We start from the raw sequence: 14,226 nt of genomic DNA on the forward strand, positions 1-14,226 counted from the left end.
TGGAAACAGAATCTTACTCCCAAGTGTGCCCTCTCCTCCCTGCTGTGAGTAGTCTGGGCTTGACAGCCTTACCAGGCTGGTGTGCTGCAGTCCCCGAGGGAGCTCAGGTGATGTGGGATTCGTTTGGCCTTTAACTGAGTCAGTGATGTCTGCTTTTGTCCTGTATATAGGTTCTGGATTCAGAGCAGGACCCAGCAGAGCATGTTCCAGAGGTGGAAGAGGACTTGGACCTTCTATACGACACTCTGGATATAGAAAACCCCAGTGACAGTGGGCCAGAAATGGAGGACGATGACAGTGTCTTGAGCACTCCAAAGCCAAAGTTAAAGTAAGTATAGGATGACTGGTTTTGGGCAGCCCCCTACAGAGTAGCCTGTTTGATCAAGTGCCCTTGGCTCTGTCTCTTTACTGAGAGCTGAGACTGAAGAGAGACCCCGTCCAACATCAGCACAGATTAGTTTCTATTCCCCCCATCCTGCTTTTTTTCTCCTTGACCCAGAGTCAGAATCTTAGCGTGTGTTACAATAACTTGAATGACTGCTCATGAGCTAATGGTGTGTGTGTGGGGGGGGGATCTAACTTACTGCAGGCATGTTTCTTTTCTTGTTCCCATCAAATGTTCTGCCTGCTGAGCCAGCTGAGCACAGGGTAGAAACTGTTGCTGGGCAGTGGAATTAAACCTTACATAGGTGTTTTGAAGAGATGGTAGAAACGGGCAGGAAATCTGGTGCTGAGGCAGGAGGAGATGTGGTTGGAAGCTGCAGGGATAGAGGAAGGGATGGACAAGGCAGACTGTCTTTCTGGAAAAGCTGATGAGATCCTATGTGAAAGGAGGGTATTGGCAGGGAGAGAGCAGGCAGGACTGCAGGAAGCAGAGCAGTTTCTCAAGGCCTAGGGGGACTGACTGTGGCTCACATAGATATACCCAAGCCCGTTCTGAACTAGTTCTTGTGGGTCCTGGCAGGTGGGCGGTCACAACAGTGTGGAGCTGGGCCAGGGATTGCTGTCTTGGGGCTCAGGGTCTCAGGCAGATGCAGGACCCTGGGCTAACAGCTGTGTCACATTCCTGCCTGAATAAAGACTTAAAGCATGAGGCTGTGAGAGTTGCAGTCACGCTTCTGACTGACACGTGGATGTATGCTCAGGCCTGTGATGTTACGATGGCTCTGGAATGAACAAAGCCTAGCGCTCCAGTAGGTCAGTACAGTATCTGCTAAATGTCAGCTAATTACCAGATGTCACAGTGTCCTAATTAATGTAGAATGACCTAGTTGGGCTAAGAATCAATTCTTAGTCTGGAGCCACTTGTTCCCTATCAATGAGCTAGAAGACGTCAAGGATAGATGGGGGCAGGAGGAGTAAGTGCTGGGACTGGTGACTTTTAAAGGCATTTGGAGCTTTACCCGATGTGTTGCCAACTGGTAGGTCCTACCTTGAAGGGATTTGGAGGTAGATATGTTGGGGTAAGCAGCTGCCTTGAAACAAGGTGAAGTTTGTAGTGCACGCACTGAGAGCTTGTGTCCTGTTCCCTGGTACCGCAGCTGAGGAGCTAACTGTTCTGGGAAATGTGATTGCTGGAATAAGTCTATTGCTTCTGCATTAGTCCTGGGGAGACAGCTTCTGGCTTACTGTGTCCAGTTCTTGTGTTCATATCTTCAAAAGGATGTTAAGAATAYTGATGCTTGTAGGCAGGCTTCTCCTGCAACTAAAACCTTCAGTTCCTTAAATTGTAACTGAGTCCTGTAGCCTGGTGTGATGAGCTGCCTTTCTTCGTGGAAGCACAATCTGATTGTATGCACCACCTTATCTTATTGAGCAAATGTGTAATTGGATCCTAGGGCTGGCAGCCAAATCCAGATGTAAGCTGGAAATAAAATCCATATTAGCACCAAAAGTCACTTATCCGCAGGAGCAGAGTATCAGTGGGGGACAGTAATTCCACTTCACTTGCTGTCTTTGTCATGAGTGAGGCCCTGTCTGGAATGGCATCTAGTTCAGTGTTTGCACAGCTGGAACAGGAATTGCACTGTGAAACTCTGCACCTGGTGCTTGGGGCAGTGGGGACACAACTGCTTATGTGGGATGAATGTGCATCTGTTCTGCTGTGTGAAATGCTGGACCTATAGCCACCCTGCATGTTAAGGAATGAAAAGTTGCCTTTTGGTGTGTAGTATGAGGGCGTGCAGGTGTTTCTAGTAAGACCTTTATAAATATGGTCTGATGTGTGCCAGGTGACACATTGGATACATGAAATGGAAGTCAGTCAGTCAGTGTCAGGGCTAGACAGGGGTCCCTGGACTTGCTAGCTTCTCTTGCTGCACATCCTTTCGCTCACAGAAACACAAGTTGCTTGTGAATTTTACTTGAACCATCAGGAGTGGTAAGACACTCTAGGAGCAGTCGTTGCTTCACTGTGAATGTGTTGGACTCTTGCTGTTACTGGTTTTAATAGCAAGAAACTGTTTGTTTTCCTTATATAGACCTTACTTTGAAGGACTGTCACACTCCAGCTCTCAGACAGAAATTGGTAGCATCCACAGCATCAGGAGCCAGAGAGAGCCATCAAGTCCTGTAAGTCATGTTTCAAGAAGATTATTTATCTGCAGTTAATGTAGCAGCCTCAAGGTTTCCCCTACCTACCTACATTTCCTTTGAAATTAAAGTGCTCTGGCCACATGGTATAACCAGCCATGTTCAGCCCTGATAGCTGTGCTGTCTATATTTGTATGTGTAAATTAAGCACCCTCTATGACCTCCCCCAAAGAACTGGATACAGAGACATGAATTTTCTGCTAAGAAACATGGTTGGGGTGTGTGTGTGTGTGTTATTGGGTTTTTTTGTTTTTGTTTTTTAGCAAACATAGTATTGACTCAAGTGGATGTCTTCAGGTTATGCATTGAGTAATTTCTAATGGTATGAATAGCTTCAGATTCCCAGGTAGTTGCAATGAGAGCCAGGATGGGAGATACTCCCTGGGAGCTCTATGGACTCCCTTGTATTGCTGGGAGGAAGCTTTACCACTTTGATGCTGGGTTGCTCTTCAAGATGGCTGGAAGCAAATGCAGGGGGAAGTTCATCCTCTTTTCTGTATGCTTTGGATGAGGGATGTATATTAGGTCACAGAAAATACAACCCAGTTCCAGGGCACTTTCTTGCCTCTCCTACATTTGTAGCACATCATTTGGTGTATTAAATATAATAGGCTTGTTTGCGTGAGGCTTTTAGGCACTGAGCTTCTAAGACTGTGAGTGAAGGGAGGGTCTCAGAGCCCTTCCAGTCATGGGGCAGTGTGTGCCTCCGGGACACTAATTCTGGGGAGAGGCACTAATGAGCAGCAGGGCCTTGATGGAAGGGAACATGCTCCAGTCTGGACTTGGCTTGCCTGTGCCCAGAAGCTCTGGAACAGGGGCTCCGGTGGAAACCTTGCCCTGAGCATCTGCCCTTGGTCTCCCAAGCTGTCACGTCCACGGGTCACCTGTATTGCTTATCTGTGATCATTGCCTGTGGCACCCCTTGTCTGGTCAGGCTTCCCGTTCCTACGAGCCGTGTGCTGGGTCATGGCAACACTCTGAGGCAGTGGGGTTTGCAGAACACTGAGGTTGCTTCTGTGCAGCAGCTGCAGGGCAGTCTGCACTGGTTAATGCCTGACTGCGTCTGTAATACCACGATGGCAGAACCTGGCCTTGCAGACTCCAAATCCCTTTGGATAGGTACCAGATCTTCTCTTGAGACTTCATAATCCAATTTTTAAATGTGCATATTGCATTAAATTTCTGTTAAGAGTAATCGGTTGTTGCCGTGCCATATCCTATGCTAATGCATTCAGTTCTGGCGTGAACAGGGTGCATTCCTGTTCATGCTTCAGAACTGCACAGTGTTTAAACAGAAAAGTGTATCTTTGGAACAGCCTGATCCAGAGTGTGTAGCTGAGAACTGTGCTCGTGCTACACCTCCTAATACCTTTCTCTTCTCAAGCAGGTAGAAGTGCCTGAAAAAACAAAGAGTCTTGGAACCAAACATGCAGGCGACAGTATTTCTGACACTGTCTCTTACGTAAGTTGAGAACTCACTTGTTAATATTCTTTCTGGCAGTTTGGGTATCAACTGTGAACTGCATTCTGTGGTATGTCTGTATGTCCATATAGCTGCATACGCAACACAACTCATGTAGATAACGTTAGCTGCGATGAAGATAATGCTGAGCTTTCCTTCTGACCCCAGCTGTTGGATGTTCATGTCTTTCAGCCTTTTGAAATGGGAATGCTTTACATGGGCTTCTGTTTAAACAGACTTTCTCTTGGTTTGTGGAAGTCTGGCCCAAAGTGTGCTGCTGACCATGTGTATTGTCCTGAAAAGTGTTCTCAGGGCTGCTTCATTTAATCAGACAAAAGTACAATGAGGTCTGATCTCTCCAAGCGTAATTGGTAGGAACTCAGCTGGTCCTGGGATAAAAATCCCAAACCTCGAGTTGTTCCAGCGAGGGTACACTGTTCATAACACTTCTTCTATGACTTTCTCTGTTAATTCATTTTGGTAGACTGAGTTAATTTGCATTGCATGAGGAAGTACATCCCTGCTTTAAGTTGTGAGAGTGCTTATTACAAAGATCTGTTTTTGAGCACCTTTCCTACCTGCAGCTCCCTTATGAGGTAAAGCTGGGACCTGGCAGCCCCAAATAGTGAATATTGGCTTGTCCCTTGTRGCAGCAAGTAGCATGTCTGGAAGGGACAGGCCGAATGTGCCCCAGACAGAACCAACCTGAGGTGCATGGTTGGGAGGCAGAGGGAGGCTTTGTTCCTGATTTGGTGCCTTGTGTGTTTGCAGGAGTCTAACCAGCAACCTGAGGTCCAGGAAGCTGAACTTCCCACACCTGATGTGTTTGTTGAGAAGCTCCCACCCAGTGGGAAGATCACCAAGACAGAGTCTCTCATTATCCCATCCACCAGGTAGAGCAGTGGCACAGCATTTTGCCTGCTGCAGGGCTGCTGGGAGGGCATGGACAGCCTGCTAGTATTTGTTCAGACTGGCCCTTAGCTGTTGACTGCAGGGAGACCCTCCTTGTGTTCAGGCACTCAACTGATGGCCCTTGGTGCTTGAGATATGATACTCGGAGCCCAGAAGGGCAGCGTTGCTCCAGTGTTGCTCAGGGATGATTCCTTGATCTGTCTCCTCTGTCATATCTGCTCTGTGGCCCTGGAAGGTTTTTGTAACACATAGGACCTGCTGGCTCAAAGATACTGTTGCTAAATCAACATGTGATGCAGATTTTCTCCTTAAAAGTAGTTGCTGAGTCTAACTAAATCCTGTTAAATTTTATGAAAGAGGGGAGTGAATGTGGACTTCAGCAACCCAACATAAAATTTATCTGGTTATTTGCAAGCAAATAGATTTTCTTCTGCTTTCTGTGCTGCTTTTGGATCTGCAACCGCAGTTCACATGACTGAATCTTATCTTGCTTGCGTAGCAACAGGGCGACGTTGTGGGTCTTAGCATGGGCTGTGGAAATCTGCCTGGGACTCCTGGAAACATGCTCTCTAGCTTCTCCACGTGCTCTATAGCTTCTCCATTATCAGAAGCAGAATTGACAGGTCTCAAGCTAGCTCAGATCTGCATGCATGATTTGGCAATACCTCCACTCACAGTGCTGAGATTGCCAGACATGGATGGTTTGGGATTTTGGGGGTGAATCTCACTCAGAAATAAGCCAGCTCTGGAACATGAGCACTTCTCTCTAGTAGGTCTGAAGGAAAGCAGACTGGACGTCGGGGAAGAAGCACATCTCTGAAGGAGAGGCAGCCGGTGAGGCCACAGAATGAGAGGGCAAACAGTCTGGACAATGAACGGTCTCCGGACACCCGTCACCACTTACAGGTGCCTCTCTAGCCACTTGTAGTTTTTCTGTTCTCAAAACTGTCTCCTGTGGTCCCTTTTCTTCTGGCCCAAGTGTTGTCCCTGCTGGAAGGGAATTGGGCCCTGCAACTCCAGAAAGGTGGGAATTTGCATCTTGGCTGATACTGTATTTTTCAGCTGGGTTTTGCCAGCTTGTTGCTTTGTCAGCCAGCCATAAACTGAAGACACTGGGACAGATTGCTWTGATGAGGAACGAACAGGGCTATGTTGGGAAATGACTGCTTTGAAACAAGAGAAATTGCTGGGAAAGGCAAAAGGGAATTGATTTATGCAGAGCATCTCTGTGCCATGCTCTTAGCTTCAGGACTCAGTTAATTCCCTCCTTGACAGAGTTGCAGGCTTCTATGAATCCTGAATTCCTTGGGCTACTATTAGTTGGTGTAAAGTGACTTAAGAAAAGTGCATGGCAGAAGGAGTAATGGCTGACAAAAACAAGGTGGCTGATAGAGGAGCCAGCAGAATATTGTGATGCTGGGAAAGCCGGCAAGTGCCAGTCCCAGCAACCAGTGCAGTTCCGGTCCTAGTCTGCCCTGCTTGTGGGGTGACCAAGTACTGGTCAGCCCATCCACAGCCACTTTTCACGACTTCCCAGAGCTGGAGCTGCTGGCTTGAGGGTTTGAGCTGGCGGCTCCTACAGTTATGTTCTCTTTGTGTCTTTGTATTTCCAGATCCCCAGGAAAACAGTATATGACCAGCTAAATCACATCTTGGTTTCTGATGACCAGCTGCCAGAAAACATTATTCTTGTCAATACATCCGATTGGCAAGGCCAGGTAAAGGCAGGAGACATGATCTGAAGCGCAGCTCTCCTTGGCTATCCCTCCTCAGGAATGGAGTGAGAGACAGGCCTTGAGCTTAAACACTAGCCAAGTAGGTTCTCCTGCTTGGTTGGAAGAGCACTAGTGGTCTGTGGGGGCTGGCAGCATGATGGGGGATCGATGTCTATAGGCTAGATGTCACTTGACCAGGAGAAGCTGTGGATCCTGTAGAACTTTGTGACCTGAGCCTTTCTCCAGAGGTTCTCTCTTTCCAGTTAAATGCCATTCCTTCTGGTTAGCAGCACACTGTGACTAGGCCTTTGCATTCAACGGCCTACTATTTTTCTGTTAGGCTGGAACCAAGGAGGAAGAGAGAACTTGACCCATAGTTTAGACTGAGATTTCTAGACACAGGTTATGACTGCAGGAGAAAATACTTCAAACTAGCACTATAGCCTTTCATGCATGCTTATGTTTCATGACTTGAGGCTATGTTACACCTTTTTTTCTTGAGTGTGTGATACCAGTGTTATGGAGAACCCTGAGCTATGCTTTCTTATGTTGGCAACATGGGGTGGTTTCGTTATGGGTTTGGGGGTATTTTTAGAACAAATTTGTCTCCTTTCTGAACTTGAATCTGAGAAAGCAACAAAATCTGTACACAAAAAGCCCAGTAATCATGTGCTAGTTGACTGTGGCCTGCAGAACTTGTGCCAGGCTCATAGAGTTAATATTGGCTGTTATGGCTTTCTGCTTCTGGAAGAACTGGGATCTCAGTATGTGAGAGATCAAAAATCCCAGCTGAGTTTCTGGTTCCAGTTGCTCTACACTTGAGAGATGGAGAGATGCCTTGTATTTGACCAGAGAGGTGGCAGAGGTGGAGAGAAGGCCTTAAGTCTTCCTCTGGTAGCATTTGCAGCTTGTGCATGCAGGATCAGTGGAGATGAAGACTGCATTGACCTGGGGGTATGGATTAATGGTGCAGAATTTGATAGAAGTGTGAGGTAATTACTGAGACTTGTTAATGTTATGTCTGTGCATACCTGAGATGTGTGTTAACTTATTTTCCTTTGAGCTGGATGGAGGGTGAAGAATCCATCATGAGGAATGTGTATTCATAGCGCCTTTTCCTTTTTTTCTTTAGTGCTTGAGAGTGGGCAGAATGTTGCATTTGTCAAGTCCTTTTTAAATCATAAAGAGCTGCAACTGCAGTTCCAGAAGCAGGCGAGCAGGAGGGTCTGCTCTTACTCAGCGCTGTCTGCTGGGCAAGCAGCCTTCTGCAGCTGCCCTGCTCCCTGGGGCCTTAACAAACTGCTATTCTAGAGTTATTGTTGGCATAAATGCCATAATTTTGGGTGTTTTTGGTGTTGGTCAAGAAGGTGCAGTGGTTCCGGTCTTCTAGAGGAAAAGCTTTTCTTTGGCTGATGCGGAAGGAAAGAGGTGTTTAGGAAATAGCTACCTACCAATTGGGCGCAAGGAAAGTGCCCACACTTTGGTGTGAAAAGCCCTAAGAGGCTGGGGGAGGTGGGATTTTCTTTTTGTGACAAACGGTGTCAAAAAGGACATTAATGTGTTCTGTTCTCTCCTCAGTACTTATCGGATGTCTTACAAAAGCATACCCTGCCAGTGGTCTGTACATGCTCCTCAGCTGATATTCAGGCAGCTTTTAGCACTATTGTCTCCAGGATACAGAGATAGTAAGTTCTGACCTTGCTTATTTTGTTTGTTGTGTCTCCTGTAGAAAGGAGGGCTTGCAGTCCTAAGCTCTAAAAGCCTCTCAGCTCTTGTGCCCCAATGCTCAGGGAGTTTTTCATCCAGTAGTTGAAATACTTCTCCCCTCCACCCTCCTGAAGTCAGTGGTGTGTGGTTCTTCAGCATTCGCCAGCCCCGCACAGTTGTTGCTGTTCTGCCATGTGTGGGGGGATACAAGTCTCCTTTCATCAACACAGCTGATTTTACAGGATTGCTCTTTGGAGGCTGCCTCATATCTAATAAGCAGTAAAGCATGCAAAGCCGATAGGTAGGTTTTAAAATAGTGGAGTGTTTTGTTTTGGGTTTTTTTTTTTTTTTTCCTTCCCTTAAGGTGATACTTACTGTGGATACTGTGGATACCTGAGTGTGTTCTCTGGCCCAGCACAGTTAGCTGTGATAGGTGCATCTCAACCTGGATAGTTAGGTCAAACCCTTTTGGACTGTCAAAATGTGTCAAAGAAAGAGCAAGGAGGCCAGTTAAAGTACTGAACAATGYTGTGTTTTATTAACGATGTTTTAAGCTGCTACTAGTCATTGTGATATTGCCTTGTGTATTGAACAAGCTCTTTTTTACCTTGACTATTGTTATTAAACAAAATTTTTGACTTGTTCTGAAATAGCTGATTGGAAGCACAATGATGAATGTTCCCTCTTTTTTTTTTGTCTAGCTGTAACTGCAATTCCCAGCCTCCAAACCCAATTAAAATTGCAGTGGCTGGAGCCCAGAATTACCTCAGTGCTGTATTGAGGCTCTTTGTAGAGCAGCTGTCTCACAAAACCCCAGACTGGCTCGGCTACATGAGATTTTTGATCATCCCTCTAGGTAAATAAGGAACATTTTTTCTTCATAGAAAGATGAATGGGTTAAATGTGATGTGTTCCCTCAGGAACAGCCCTCCTGGAAGCTTTGGCCAGGTAACTGGCTGTTAAATGAGACAAATGTCGTGCTGTCATAGTATTGTTTGTTTGCGTTGCTTGTGTTGAGTGAGTGAATTTCATCTTTATGTTCTTGATGCCAAAATCTGCCTGTAAACCTCTTGTTTGAAACAGAGGGTTGAGTCCTTTCTCCCCAGATGGGGAGGCTCTTATATATCTCTTTATCACTGTACAATGAATGCATAGAATAATGCTTTAGAAATCCTTTCTCTGGCTAAAATCTTTAAATTTATGGGGCACAGTGTTTCGTGAAGCAATAACTGTTCTGGCCTCTTTGAGGCTTACGCGCAAAATGTTTATGGAAGAAGGGGGGGGATGAAAATTTGTAAAGGCTCTGAAACTGCTGAGAGTTTAAATTATTAAAATTACATGTGTCTTTCAACCATTCGTTTATGTCCTGTTCTCCTTGAGTTTTTTCCTCAGTTTTCCAGCACCTCATCTCTGCCTTCCCAACAGCTCAGCAAGGCTGCTTGGCTGGCAAGTAACTCAGCTTGGAGTGCTTGTGTCCCAGGGAGCAGAGCGGACGGGTGATAATGTTAGGGGCCTTGCTGCCGTAGGCAGGAAGATGAGCGTTCTAGCAGAGGCCTGCGAAGCAGGGCAGTCGCTGATGCTTGGGGCAGCGGTATCTGGGCAGTGCCGGTGTGTCGTAGGGGGCTGATGCCGGGAGTCGGTCTTGTCCGACGCTTGGTTTGTGTGAGCAGCTGCTTCGGTGAGTGTGAGTGGGGCACCTGAGTGACGCAGGTGGAGCCTGAAGAGTGCTTTTCCTTGATGTATTCCAGTCTTCAAGGTCTGGGACTGGCTGCTGGTGTTTATCTGCCCTGACTGGAGGAGGGCAGAACGTGCTGCCTGGCACTATGGACAAGGGGTGTTAGGCTGCATCAGTTCAGTGGTGGGATTTGCAGAAGGCACATGAAGAAGGCAGACAAAGAGGGCTGGCTATCCTTTTGTAACAAAAGCATTTAATTCCAAAGGAGTTAGCAGGAAAGGGGGAGAGGGAGGTAGAAATGTACCCCAAAAAAAAGTTTTTTGCAGGGTTAAATGTGCTCTGAATGAGAGTCTGTGCGGCTGAGGGCTTTGGTCCTCCCCTCATGGACCCTCTCCTGGCCTGAGGAGAGGAGTGCAGTTTTCTGTCCCACAGTCTTTGGTTATTCGCTCCTTGAAAGTGAACTGTAAGATTTAGCTAATGTTTTGGGATCATTTTTTAGTCTTAAAACTTTTCCTGATTATGTTAAAAAAAAAAAAAAAAAAAAGGAACAAAACACTAAATTGATAGAAATTGATAGTGGAACTGCTTCAGAACTGTGAATACTTTTAAAATGTATTTTAAATATATAAACTTTTGTAATGGGGCTTTCCCATGAAAGTCTGCATTATTTCTTGATTGGATCAAGTACTCATTTCTGGCCAGCTTTCTGGCAGTTCATCATTGTGATTGAGTAGCAATCTCCCTCTTTTGGCAATTAAAAAAGTGCCAAAGACAACATGGTGGCTATGCCATAAACATCTTAAAGGAAAAGAGTTTCTGCTGTTAACAGTGCTTTCTAAGTAGGGAGTGGTGGCTATTTTTCTAAGACGGCTTTACCCTTTTAGTCCACTACTCTGCAGTGACAGAAGAAGAAGGGTTAATGTACAATGGTTTGTTAATAAGTTATACAGTGTAGCAAGAGTTAATGTACAATGGTTTGTTGTCTGCAAGTATCTGCATCTGGAAGATTCAGTCCTGCTACATGCATCTGATTCTATGGCTGAAAGACTCTCTTGATGTCCAGACCAGTGAGGTAATGATTCAAAGGGGCAAATAAAATAGAGACAAAGTTTTTTTTGTTGTGATGGTTTTTTGTTTGTTTTCAGCATTTTATTTAGCCCCTGTGGCTACAACTTCTCAGCAGATCTTGTGTTTAGTACTTGGTTCCAACCTTGTTTGCTGTATGTGATGCGTTTTCTCAATGTGCGAGAAAGCTGTCGCCTTTCTAGCACATGATGCAGAGCTATTCTACATGCACTGTTTAAAACTCCACTATAAAAGAAATAATGAGTCTTAAAGTAGCCGTCATCGTGAGTGTCCAGGAAAGAACTTATGCTCCAGTCTCTAATGACACCAGGAGAGCTCAGAGAGATCTTTTGCTTGAAACTCTTGTGGAAGTCTGGAAATTTGTGCTGGTCTGGAGTACTAAGAAACACAGTGGATTTTTTCCACCATGAGTTTTACTGGAGGATGGTGGGTATATTTAAGCAATCTGGGCTGTTTTTGGAAGGGCTTGTCAAGTTACTGATTACCAGCTGATGCACAACTGTTGTGGTCTCTGAAAATGTGGCTTGATGTGAGAATTCAGTTTGCAGGGAGGATAAAACTAAGCTGTTTAGGAGAAGCTCTGAGGCCTATTCACAGCTGATTGTAAATGCCCAGGACCCATGCTGAGCATGGAAAGAGCAAAGGTTGAAACATGGTGACTAGAAAGTCCAGTCTTGGTGCACCTTTTTTCATGTACTGGAAACTGGAGAGGCAGTTGCGATAGCATATCATCTGGTTTCCAGACACATGCAGCCTGAATTGCTGGTGGCAAATTTTAGATACCTCCCCAAGGCAGAGATTGCCCCTTAAATGCCTTCCCTCTCCTGCTCAGTGTCAGTAGGTGTGAAGACAGATCTCCATCCATGGCTGCGAGCCGGAGCCTGGATGAATAAACTTGGTGAAAGTAGGAGGTCTTTCTGGACTCGCAAAAGACCGTTAGGTGTAGCTAGGGCGAGCAGGGACCTGAGGTGTTTGCCAGCATTCACCAGGGACTGTGCTCTTCAGACTCTGCTTCTATCTTTAATTATAGCCTATTTATTGAACTTGTTATGGCTTCTTTTGCTCCTTCCCTAACACCCCCCCCCCCCAATTAAACAAACATCCCTGGGTTGTTTTTCCTGGGTTGGAGACGACTGCTCCTTCTCTGTGTTGCAGAGCATCTGTGGGGTGTGAGTGGTGTTTGGAGGGGGTCTGTCTCGTCTCAGCAGAAGTGGCCTGACCGCGTTGCGTGCAGGGCAGCCAGCGGGGAGGAAGGGCTGCTGTGCAAGCTGCTTGCAAAACTGAGTGCCTGAGGTGGAGAGCTGTAGGGCCTCGGGGTCTTCCAAATCATTTAGTTCCTCAGCAGTTTCCTAGTCCTGTTTTCTTTGGCCTTTTAATATTTGAATTGGCTGGGGAGGTGGGGGATGTCTCTGAAAGAAGTCAGTGGTGTTGAAGCAATGTCTCTATTGGAAAATCTATTTGCATGCTCTTGTAGAGATAAGCTGGGCTGACTAACTTCTTTATAATTAAAGAAATTTATTTCTGAGATGTCTAGTGTAGTTTTGATTTTTGGAATTTAATTCCTTGCAGTCAGAAACCACACCTATGTTCAGTGCTGGGAAGAACAACTGTCGTGTTTTCCTTTCTTTCTTAGGCTCTCATCCAGTGGCCAAGTATCTGGGGTCTGTAGATTATAGATACAACAACTTCTTCCAAGATCTAGCGTGGAGAGATCTGTTCAACAAACTTGAAGCACAGACCACTGGTAAGACCACGTATCTGTGTCTGGCCTGTGTGGGATAAAAGGTTTGAATGAGTAATTTTAGCAAAGGTCGAGTAAATACAAGAGGAAGCAGACAAATGTTTTTGTTCCTCTTTTCTCCTTCCTCCACCACATTCCCTTTTCAGAGGCTGACCTTTGTGCGTCCTCCACTTAGTGGTTTGCAAACAGTTGTTGGCTCTGAGAGGCACTAGCTGCCTCTGAGTCACGTTGTTTTTACCTAGCTCTCAGTTTTGTTCTTCTGATGTGGAGGTCTCGCTACCAGGTTTACTACATCGCCTTCTTTGGTGATCTGGAGAGCTGGATCTGGAAAACTGCAAATTCTGGGAAGATCAGCTTTTATTAGTTGCATGTGAGAATGACCTTGGCATGTCTGAAATCTGCTGGCAGGATCTTTCTCATTAAAAAAGAATTTTGTTCTTTGCCAGTACTGTAACATGTGAGAGCTGCCCTCGGTCAAATCAACAAGTTCTTGTCCTGATGTGAATCTGTTCTAGCCCAGAGTAAAATCCTACTGAGTGTTAAAGTACTCATTTGCTTAAAATATTAATGCTTACAGTTTTTCCATCTGTTCCTGCAAGAACGGAAAGAAACAGGAGAAGGGAGGTTTTGCATCTGATGTTTAGGCCTCCCTGAAGGTTTGCAACTTGCCTGAGGAGCAATGCTCTCGTGGTGGCCTGTCCCCCACAGGAATTTCCCTAGCAGGAAAAAGCATCAGCGTTTTCAGAGCAGTGCGAGGTTGGGGGATTGCAGTATGCTTCTCCTGTTGGAATTGCGGAGAGTGCCTTGGGCTCCCTAGGGGATAGGATGCTTGTGGAAGTCTCCTACCAGTGAGAGGAGGAAAGAGATGCCTCTTCCCAGGGGATATTTTGGAGCCTTTTCCAGCAGATGGGAATTTGGCTGAACGAGTCCCTAGGCAGCCTGTTCTAGCTATGAAATTAGTCCTACGTGGAGTAGGAAGGTGGACTTGAGTTCTCCTAAAGTCCCACCCAACCTACATTTTTCTGTGATTCCAAGCTCGTGGAAGAACAGATGTCTGGGACGGGTTTCTTTTAATTCCTTGCCGCACTTGAAAATGGAGACAAATGTAAATACAGACTTGGCCTTTGTGTCTGGCTTAGGAATACATCATTAACTATGGAAGTCCAGCCCAAGAGCTGTATCCCGTTGTTAATAGGATTTATGCTGCAGCCCTTATTTACTTGCCTACATGCTATGAGGAAAATGCATCCCCATTTCTGTGCAGTCTAGGCCTTGTGGGTTTTTCATTTTCATAGGGCAGAGAGAACCACTCAGAAACCCCGTGATGACTTAAGGA

The 14,226-nt window shown here is 45.9% G+C and overlaps 1 protein-coding gene across 3 annotated transcripts in view; it reads left to right on the plus strand.

Moving 5' to 3' along the window:
- PACS2 (phosphofurin acidic cluster sorting protein 2) overlaps positions 1-14,226 on the plus strand; it is a 54,012-nt gene that overhangs the window by 18,545 nt on the left and 21,241 nt on the right. For all 3 annotated transcript variants that reach the window (XR_003257341.1, XM_026089177.1, XM_026089178.1), the window contains 9 exons: positions 171-328; positions 2,481-2,571; positions 3,977-4,054; positions 4,826-4,947; positions 5,737-5,872; positions 6,580-6,684; positions 8,260-8,366; positions 9,090-9,244; positions 12,783-12,893. Coding sequence is in view for 2 of the 3 variants with exons in the window: in XM_026089177.1 (XP_025944962.1) it covers positions 171-328; positions 2,481-2,571; positions 3,977-4,054; positions 4,826-4,947; positions 5,737-5,872; positions 6,580-6,684; positions 8,260-8,366; positions 9,090-9,244; positions 12,783-12,893 (1,063 nt within the window). In the remaining variant the exon portion in view is untranslated. The remainder of the gene's footprint in view (positions 1-170; positions 329-2,480; positions 2,572-3,976; positions 4,055-4,825; positions 4,948-5,736; positions 5,873-6,579; positions 6,685-8,259; positions 8,367-9,089; positions 9,245-12,782; positions 12,894-14,226) is intronic.

This window comes from Apteryx rowi, unplaced genomic scaffold (genome assembly GCF_003343035.1).
Source record: "Apteryx rowi isolate R43461 unplaced genomic scaffold, aptRow1 scaffold_80, whole genome shotgun sequence".
NCBI classification, from domain to species: domain Eukaryota; kingdom Metazoa; phylum Chordata; class Aves; order Apterygiformes; family Apterygidae; genus Apteryx; species Apteryx rowi.